The following is a 9,917-nucleotide window of genomic DNA, read 5'->3' as shown; positions in this document are numbered from 1 at the left end:
TCATGTTATGATTTTCTAAGTGCTCTGATACCACTTTCTCAACAATGGATTCCAGCGTTTTCCTGACAACTGATGTTAGGTTAACTGATCTGGAGTTCCGTGTGTTCTCTCTCCCTCCTTTCTTGAATAGCGGTGTTACATTTGTGTTTTTTAAACATTTATTCGTTTGTGGGTGTTGCCAGCAAAGCCGGCATTTATTGCCCTTGAGAAGGTGGTGAGCTGCCTTCTTGACCCGCTGATCTTTTTGTAGCGGTTTGGTACAACGGAGCAGCTTGCTAGGCCATTCAGAGGGGTTAGGAGTCAGCCATATTGCCGTCGGTCTGGAGTCACAGAGGCCAGACCAGGTAAGGGTGGCAGATTTCCTTCCCTAAAAGACTAAAGGTTAATGTGCCAAACACTAGGTGAAAATTAATTGCATCCCAACATTCATTCAAAATATGATTTAATTCGAAAGTCCAAACAGGTGGTCTTGTTCACCGTGTTATTTCATAATGCACAGCAGACAATTTGATAAAGACAGTATACGATCATTTGTCAAATATTATTTTCCGCTGAATGATCCGCTCCACACAAGAATGTAGAATATAAGACTATTTCCATTCACTAACGGGAAGGTGCAGTTTCACTAAGCCTTTTGCACTGTTGTGCGTCATTTATACAAGCACATCCTTGGGCTCTGATACATGCACATATAGGCATCACAGAAAAGTCTTTTGGCAAATCCATTAAGCTGCTTCAGATCCATATAAGCTAGCTTGTCCTCTGACATCATCAGGTAATCACCTATTTGTGGACAATCTGTTATCTCTGGAATATTCTCATCACCTAAAAAGAGAACAGGTTGGTCAGTGGAAAAACCTTGCATCAGTCTGTACACAAGGAATAGATGCTTGCACTGTGGAAAGCAGTACTTTTTAAATGTATAGAATTTTTGCACTCATGTCATTAAAGCACATAACATACTTATATACAAGACAAACTCAGATTACTTCAGAGTAAGCCAAGAAAGTGGATTTAAATTTGTGACAGGCGAGTTTCAAAACAACAATTAGGAAGAACTTCAGAGCAATGTGTTTGAAATAATCTGCCATAGTGCAGAAAAATTAATAGGCAAGCGTTAGTGGGTCAAATGGCCTCAGTCCCAGGCTTTACTTATTTTAAAAAAGAATTTGATTTATGAAGTGTCCTTCATGTTCTTAGGACATCCCAAAGTGCTTTAGAACCAACAAACTGCTTTTTGAAATGTAGGGAAATTCACTGTGCCACTTTGCACACAGAAAAGGTCCCATAAACTTGAGATCAGTGACCTGTTAATTTGTTTTTGGTGGTGTTAAATGCTGGTCAGGACGCTGGAAGAACTCCCTGCTCTCTGTGACTAGTGTCATGGAATCTTTAATGTTGACCTGAACAGACCGATGGAGGTCTCGAGTTAACGTCTCATCTGAAAGATGTCACCTCCGATAATGCAATACTCCCCCAGTATTGCATTGAAATGTCAGCCAAAATTATATGCTCAAGTCCTGGGGTTTAGTTTGAACCACAATCTTCTGACTCTGAGATGAGAGCATTACCATTGAGGCAAACTGTAACTTAACATAAATATTAGGGAAGTTATGGGACCCAATGGTGTTATCATAACATCTTTACAGTACAGGCAGGTAGGTGCTGTTGAGAGTCAAACAGGATGGCTTCAGTTCTGAAGACGTTGAGTTGTAGGAAGGGATGACTGATTCAGGACTGATGTCAGATTGGAGTTGACTAATACTGAAACAACGTGCCTTACTTCAAAGACAGGCTCATCGGGCCAAAAGACATATTTTTAAGAGAGACGTCAGAAAAAGGAAGGAGAAACTGGTTTGGGCTGTAGATAGGAAAGATCACATACTGTCCACAAGAACAGGTCCAATGGGATAGTTCGAGATCCTGGCTCAGCATGTGTATTGATCTGCCTTCGGCTCCACAGAGGCTTCATTACCAGAGCAAAATTTGACATGCCGTCAAATGTACAGTTCACTTCACCAAACTAAGCTGATAATTAAATCAGCAGCTAATAGAGATAGATTTAGGAAAAAGGTAAGCTGGGAAGAGGTGTTGCGAATGTTAACCTAATTTCCAGTGTCCACCAAATCAACTATACTTTGGTATTATTCTAAAATCCAAATGAGAAACTATGCAATTTACAAAGAGCTCCCACTTAACAGGGTCGTGTGGATAATGCTGCTGAGCACTAGAGTTGCTTCAGTTCTATCAGGTAGCTCTTGCTCTCCCCCCAAAAACACATTTTATTCCCATTATAGGCAGTTAATGACTAATTTAGAAGGAGAATCTTTTGTTTAAATCCCTATTCAATTTGCTGTGTGTGTGCAACCAATAGAAATTACCAATTCGGTCAGCCATGCTGTCAAAGAAAAGCCACGAATCTTTGCCGGGCCCATATTTCACGAAAGAAACATAATGGCTGGTTTCAATACAAAGCACTGCAAACAGTTCCATCTTGTGTCGTGGAAAAGGGGGTCTGACATGAATGTCTCTTGGATATGGAAATTTTCGGGATTGGTGATCCTTCCTGTCCTTATGGGAATGAACCTGTGGGAAATTTCAAGAGAAAAGATGTAACAGTGGTAGCAGATTACACAGCACAAATGTACAGCTTTTATTAGTGAACAATGTAAAATGTATAAGTGAACCCTACGATTACTACAGGAGGTGTGAAACTTTTAAAAATGTAAAAAAATATATATAATGGTTATGTTGTGTTCAAAGTAAGGCTGGATCCATGATCAAAGTCAGGTACAGCACAAGTCAGATGCAAAACAAAGCTCACTCTTCCCTACAAACAATGAGCGCAGACTCTGGACTTTCCATCGACCACTCCAACCATTCCTGAAGCCCACGTGAGACTAACATTAATGCCAAATACTGGACAGCTATGAAACAGAGCCTACTGGGACTAGCCAATTTCTCAGCCTACAGAGAAGAGATATTCAACAACAACCCGCTTGTATTTATATAGCACCTTTAACGTAATAAAATGTCTCAAGGCGCTTCACAGGAGAGCATTCAAAAAAAATTCACCCCTCATTATGGATTGGATTCAAACCCAGGTCCCAGAATTGAAGAAAATGCTCCACCAGACTTGGCATTCAACCTATTCACTTTTAGTATTTTTAAAAATAATATTCTTACCTGACTATTGCAAATGTCGCAGTATTGTTTTATAGCACCTGGATTAAGAGTTGGGTCCAGAAGACACTGAACACATTCATACCCTGCCACTTCTCCACAGATGAAGCATTGTCTCAGAGCTGCAAACAACCAGATGGCCATTTTCTTTATACAAATTAAAGCATATAATTTGCCATCACAACTTTTGGCAAGTTTGCTGGCACTCCCACCCCACTGTACATCTTCTGTACGTGCTTCTCGCTCTGGTGGGTCTATCCTGCCAGTGGGACAGGACAGACCCAGCAATGATGGTGTAGCAGCCTGGGATATTGGCTGATTGATAGATGTACATAACAATCGGTGGTGAGTGGGTTACAAGATCAACTGCAATAATTGATGGTATTCACAATATAAAATGCGTGCCGACGAAAGTTATTTCAATCCCTATGCTGTGTGTGGCAGCTATACAAAATCTGCATTTACAGCAATAATTTATGACAGAAGCTGCCTTGGCACACTGGTCATGCAACAATGATGCTCTCTCTCTAGTGCAGCACTAATACGGATAGCTGGGTTTAATTACAGGAATTTGAGGATTGGGAGTTTCAGAAAGCAGTAAAGGATGATGAGAAAATTGAAAAAAAGGGAAAAAAATAGATGAGAGAAAACTAGAAATATAAAAACAGGTTGGAAGACCTTCTACAAGTACGTAAAAAAGCAAGAAAGTAGCAAAAGTAAATGTTGGTCCCTTAAGGCTGAGACAGGATAAATTATTATGGGGAATAAGGAAATGGCAGAAACGTTTAACAAATATTTTGTATCTGTCTTCACAGTACAAGATGCAAAAAGCATACCTAAAATGGTGGGGAACCATGGGTCTAATGAGGGTGAGGAACTTAATGTAGAGAAGTAGAGAAAAAGTACTAGAGAAACTAATGGGACTAAAAGCCGACAAATCCCCTGAGCGTGACGGCCTACATCCTCATGTTCTAAAAGAGGTAGCTGCAGAGATAGTGGATGCATTGGTTTTGATCTTCCAAAATTCCCTAGATTCTAGAACAGTCCCAGGGGATTGGAAGGTAGAAAATGTAACGCCGCTATTCAATAAAGGAGGGAGAGAGAAAACAGGGAACTACAGGCCAGTTAGCCTGACATCAGTCATCGGGAAAATACTGGAATCCATCGTTAAGGAAGTGGTACCAGGGCACTTAGAAAATCATAACATGATTAGGCAGAGTCAACATGGTAATATGAAAGGGAAATCGTATTTGACAAATTTATTAGGGAGTTTTTTGAAGCTGTAACTAGCAGGGTAAATAATGGGGAACTAGTGAATGTAGTATATTTGAATTTCCAAACAGCATTCGATAAGGAGTCACATAAAAGATTATTACACAAGATAAGGTAATGTATTAGCATGAATAGAGGATTGGCTAACAGACAGAAAACAGAGTAGGGATAAACGGGTCTTTTTTAAGTTGGCAGTCAGTAACTAGTGGGGTGCCACAAGGATCAGTGCTGGGGCCTCAGTTATTTACAATTTATATTAATGACCTAGATGAAGGGACAGAGTGTAATGTATCCAAGTTAACTGACGATACAAAGCGAGGTGGGACAGTAAGCTATGAGGAGAACACACACAGTCTGCAAAGGGATATAGACAGATTAAGTGAGTGGGCAGTAAGATGGAGTATAATGTAGGGAAATGTGAGGGTATTCAATTTGGTAGGAAGAATAGAAAAACAGACTATTTTTTAAATGGTGAGAAACTTTTAAATGTTGGCGCTCAGAGATTTGGGCAAGAAACACAGAAAGCTAGCATGCAGGTACAGCAAGCAATAAGGAAGGCAAATGGCATGTTGCCCTTTATCGCAAGGAGGTTGAAGTATAAGAGTAAAGTCTTGCTACAATTGTACAGAGCCTTGGTGAGACCACACCTGGAGGACTGTATATACTTGCCTTGGAGGCGGTGCAACAAAGGTTCACTAGATTGATTCCTGGGATGAGAGGGCTGTCCTATGATGAGAGATTGTGCAAAATGAACCTATATTCTCTGGAGTTTAGAAGAATGAGAGGTGATCTCATTGAAACATACAAGATTCTGAAGGGGATTAACAGGGTAGTTGCTGAGGTTGTTTCCCCTGGCTGGAGTGTCTAGAACTAGGAGGCACAGTCTCAGGATAAGGGGTCGGCCTTTTAAGACAGAGGTGAGGTGGAATTTCTTCACTCAGAGGGTTGTGAATCTTTGGAATTCTCTGCCACAGAGGGCTGTGGATGCTGAGTCTTTGAATATATTCAAGGTTGAGATAGATAGATTTTTGGAGTCTAGGGGAATCAAGGGATATGGAGATCGGGCGGGAAAGTGGAGTTGAGGTCGATGATCAGCCACGATCTTATTGAATGACCGAGCAGGTTCAGGGGGCCATATGGCCTCCTCCTGCTCCTATTTCTTATGTTCTAATGACATGCTTACAGAGACATCTGCTGCTAGTTCATCCACTTTATATTTACATGCCATCATGCAAAAGGAAACTGTGCTGCCTTGTGATACGAGTGGCAGAATTACCAACATGGAGCAGATACTTACTGTTACTAAGTAGATCTGTGATATCTATTTCCAGCGAGGGCATGATTTGTGTGAACATTTTAAACTGTTTTCCGAACCGTGGCATCTGAAGCAATAGGCACGATGGGATCTGAAACAGACCAAGCCAAAAATAGTTTAAGAGGATTAGAGCAAGTACTCTCAGCTCAACATCATATAGGTTAGAACCTCTCTACCTATGTCCCCTCTAATTTTGTTTCCCCATGTGGGCTCTTTAAATTTGCTGCGTGGCCGCGTGCATGGTATTTCTTCCAGCGGCGGCAGCTGATGAGCGGCCTGCGCGGGACCTTGCGATCATTGCATGGCCACGCAGCCGCACACTTTAGTGAGGGTGGGTGGGGGGAGGGAGGGGGGGGGGAGATTGCGCCAATGTGCCTCAAGTCCAGCCTCGAGACACTTCAACCTCACCCTACCACACCTGTGCAACATGTATATTATCCACACCAGCCATAGTGTTACTGCCAACTTATTAGGTTGGGGGAAGGGGGGTGTGGAGAAAGGTGGTGCACGAGACTGCCCTAAATTGAACTCCGTCAACAGGGAAAAGAGGCACTGATCCCATCAATCTGGGCATAAGTCAAACCCAAGCCTCAATGATAACATGACAAAGGTAATTGATTGCAACGCATAAATGGTTTAATATCAATAAACACAAGTGAACTTCATTATAATACCACACCCGTGACAGCACATAATAGGACTTCTGATAATAGAAATGATCCGAGGTAGACTGTATTTGGTTTCTTTGAGGGGGCGTTTTTAAGTTCCAAAACACAAGTTAATTGCATCATGTTGAAAGCATCTCACTAAGCAATAATGAAGTGTAATTAAGATAGGTAAGATTTTTATTTGCGATGCAGTTTGTCATTACATTTCTTGGTGAAGTAACACAAGAATATCCTCAATACCCAAGAGATCAAAAAGTAAATAAAAAGGTCTCAACAGTTTTTGAAGAGACTGTAACCAACCTCCTCAAATTTCAAGTCACAAGAGAGGAACGATCTCTCCAGGAGCAACTGGACTGTTGGCACTTTCACTTTCTCATCTTTCTCCAGGATTATCTGATAACAGCAGCTTTCCTGAATTTTTTCGCCTGACCTAAATTGTGCACATGAATAATAGTATTACACAAGTCTCTTGGGCTCATACCAATAAATATCCAAACTTATACAGCAGGTAACCAGAAATACAGCACTATTAAAATTAACAGGGGTAAGATTTGTAGGTGGGATGGAATCCCTAAAAACCGAATTAAAAGCCAGCTGCCGAGATGGCACACTGCATCAAGTGCCAATGTGTGTCACAGGTGAGGATGCACACGATACACCACAGGACTAGTTCCCAATCCTGGTCCGCATCACTGAGGAAGTATTAGGAAGAAGGAGAAATGCTAAAGGCAGAATCCTCAGCATGAGTTACCTGCCTGCTCTAGCATTGCTACCTGGCTTACAGATCCAAGAAACTTCTGATTTGCATGGTCACTGCAAGAGAACGCCGACCAAAGTTACAACTCAAGACATTTCAATATAAATCGTGGAAACAGAAAATCCAGCGTCTGATCTTCTGGATATTCCTTGATATTTTCCAGTTATGTAGCATTCTTAATAAACTAGTTTCTTTAAAAAAAATTGAACAAATGCAGCTGGAGATTGCATTTGGTTTCAGTACCACATTAGCAATGGATCGTTTTCCCTCCCATTCTCCCTCACACTGATTAACCGTGATCTCTTTACTGTCATTATTTCATTGTGCAATTTACCCACTATCACAGCTCCATAAATTTTAAATGTCCATAAATACATCTACAAGTTGTAAAATATTAACCAGTTTCGAGGGTTGATGGGACTTGGAAAACAGGGTTGCATCTGCAGCTAAGCATTATGAAGCCTGAAGCTGAGTCAGCCATAACCATCGATATCAATTATTAAAGGGCACCAGGGCATCCAAGCTGATACAGGACACAGAAAATTAAACTGCTTCTCTCCTATCTGTAAGGAAGCAACACACATATTCCGCCAGCCATATTTGCACATTTCTACTGTGCGCGTTGCAATTGCTCTCCAAAGCGCACCTCACTAAGTAACAGCCAATATAAAAACTAACCAAAATATTCATTCAACCCATTAAAAAAGCCCATTACTAGAAGACAAAACACTTAAAAGGAAAACTCCAAGCTCCAAACAAATGGCATTGAATACACAGGAAATACTCTCATCGGAGTAAGCTCCGAACACTAACAATTTCAGCTACACAAAAAATGGAGCAGCCATTGATTTTTCTGGAGACATTATTAATAGCTTATCACCAGCTATCACACTAACCTCCTAAATAAAGAAAAGGAAACAGTAAACTGTGTACAGTTCTGGTGGCCATATTATAAAAAAGATATAGGGCCCAAGTTTCAGCCTCAGTTGCTCCTGATTTTTTGGAGCAACTGGTATAGAATGGAGTATCTTAAAAATTCAAATTCTCGGCATTTAGTTTGCTCCAGTTCTAGTCAGTTAGAACAGTTTCACTTTGGAACAGAATTTTTTTTTCAAAAGGGGGCGTGTCCGGCCACTTATGCCTGTTTTCAAAGTTTCGGCAGTGAAAACTTACTCCAAACTAACTTAGAATGGAGTAAGTGAAGATTTTTGTACGCTCGAAAAAACCTTGTCTACACTTTAGAAAATCAGGCGTAGGTTACAAATCAGGCGTAGGGAATGGGGAGCAGGGGGGTTAAAGGGAAGTTTACAAACATTAAACACTTCAGTTTTACAAATAAAGAGCCATTATCAATAATAAATGATAAAAACATCAATAAATCAATCAAAAAAAATTAAGAAATCATTTTTAAAAAATCAATAAATAAAAAAATTTCTACTTACCGACTGCAGCACAAGAAGCCCTCCAACAGCACCCTCCCCCCCCCCCCCCCGCCCCCGCCCCACACAGTGTGTCTCTGTCAGTGTCTCTATCTCTCTGTATGTCTGTGTGTCCCTCACTCTCTGTCTGTCAGTGTCTGTGTTTCTGACAGCGAGGGGAGGGGGGGGGGGAAGAGGGAGAGAGGGGGGCAGGGGGAAGGGAAGGGAGGGAGGCAGAGGGGGAGAGAGGGAAGGGGGAGATAAAGGGAGAGAAGGGGAGAGAGAAGGGGAGGGAGAAGGGGAAGGGGAAGGGAGGGAGGAGAAGGGGAAGGGAGGGAGGAGAAGGGGAAGGGAGGGAGGAGAAGGGGAAGGGAGGGAGGAGAAGGGGAAGGGAGGGAGGAGAAGGGGAAGGGAGGGAGGAGAAGGGGAAGGGAGGGAGGAGAAGGGGAAGGGAGGGAGGAGAAGGGGAAGGGAGGGAGGAGAAGGGGAAGGGAGGGAGGAGAAGGGGAAGGGAGGGAGGAGAAGGGGAAGGGAGGGAGGAGAAGGGGAAGGGAGGGAGGAGAAGGGGAAGGGAGGGAGGAGAAGGGGAAGGGAGGGAGGAGAAGGGGAAGGGAGGGAGGAGAAGGGGAAGGGAGGGAGGAGAAGGGGAAGGGAGGGAGGAGAAGGGGAAGGGAGGGAGGAGAAGGGGAAGGGAGGGAGGAGAAGGGGAAGGGAGGGAGGAGAAGGGGAAGGGAGGGAGGAGAAGGGGAAGGGAGGGAGGAGAAGGGGAAGGGAGGTAGGAGAAGGGGAAGGGAGGGAGGAGAAGGGGAAGGGAGGGAGGAGAAGGGGAAGGGAGGGAGGAGAAGGGGAAGGGAGGGAGGGGAAGGGGAAGGGAGGGAGGGGAAGGGGAAGGGAGGGAGGGGAAGGGGAAGGGGAAGGGGAAGCGGAAGGGAGGGAGGGGAAGGGGAAGGGAGGGAGGGGAAGGGGAAGGGAGGGAGGGGAAGGGGAAGGGAGGGAGGGGAAGGAAGGGAGGGAGGGGAAGGGAGGGAGGGGAAGGGAAGGGAGGGAGGGAGGGGAAGGGAGGGAGGGGAAAGGGGAAGGGAGGGAAAGGGGAAGGGGAAGGGAGGGAAGGGGAAGGGAAGGAGGGAGGGGAAGGGGAAGGGAGGAGGGAGGGAAGGGGAAGGGAGGGAGGGAGGGAGGGGAAGGGGAAGGGGAAGGGAGGGAGGGGAAGGGGAAGGGAGGGAGGGGAAGGGAAGGGAAGGGAGGGAGGAGGGAAGGGAGGGAGGGGAAGGGGAAGGGAGGGAGGGAAGGGGAAGGGAGGGAGG

The 9,917-nt window shown here is 43.9% G+C and overlaps 1 protein-coding gene across 2 annotated transcripts in view; it reads right to left on the bottom strand.

The window, feature by feature from the left end:
* Window positions 1–425: 425 nt before the first annotated feature.
* cyld2 (cylindromatosis (turban tumor syndrome) 2) overlaps window positions 426–9,917 on the bottom strand; it is a 39,948-nt gene continuing 30,456 nt past the window's right edge. Inside the window, exons 11-15 of one of the 2 annotated variants that reach the window (XM_070896315.1) lie at window positions 6,739–6,868; window positions 5,753–5,861; window positions 3,187–3,305; window positions 2,382–2,586; window positions 426–825 (exon numbers count right to left, since the gene is read on the bottom strand). In XM_070896315.1, the coding sequence (XP_070752416.1) occupies window positions 650–825; window positions 2,382–2,586; window positions 3,187–3,305; window positions 5,753–5,861; window positions 6,739–6,868 (739 nt within the window). In that variant the 3' untranslated portion in view covers window positions 426–649. Of the gene's footprint in view, window positions 826–2,381; window positions 2,587–3,186; window positions 3,306–5,752; window positions 5,862–6,738; window positions 6,869–9,917 lie in introns of those variants that run through there. The other variant, XM_070896317.1, reaches the window with a different exon arrangement.

This window comes from Pristiophorus japonicus, chromosome 12 (genome assembly GCF_044704955.1).
Source record: "Pristiophorus japonicus isolate sPriJap1 chromosome 12, sPriJap1.hap1, whole genome shotgun sequence".
In the NCBI taxonomy this organism is placed as follows: domain Eukaryota; kingdom Metazoa; phylum Chordata; class Chondrichthyes; family Pristiophoridae; genus Pristiophorus; species Pristiophorus japonicus.
The sequence above is the reverse complement of the archived record's forward strand: the minus strand, read 5'-3'. Positions and strand labels throughout refer to the sequence as shown.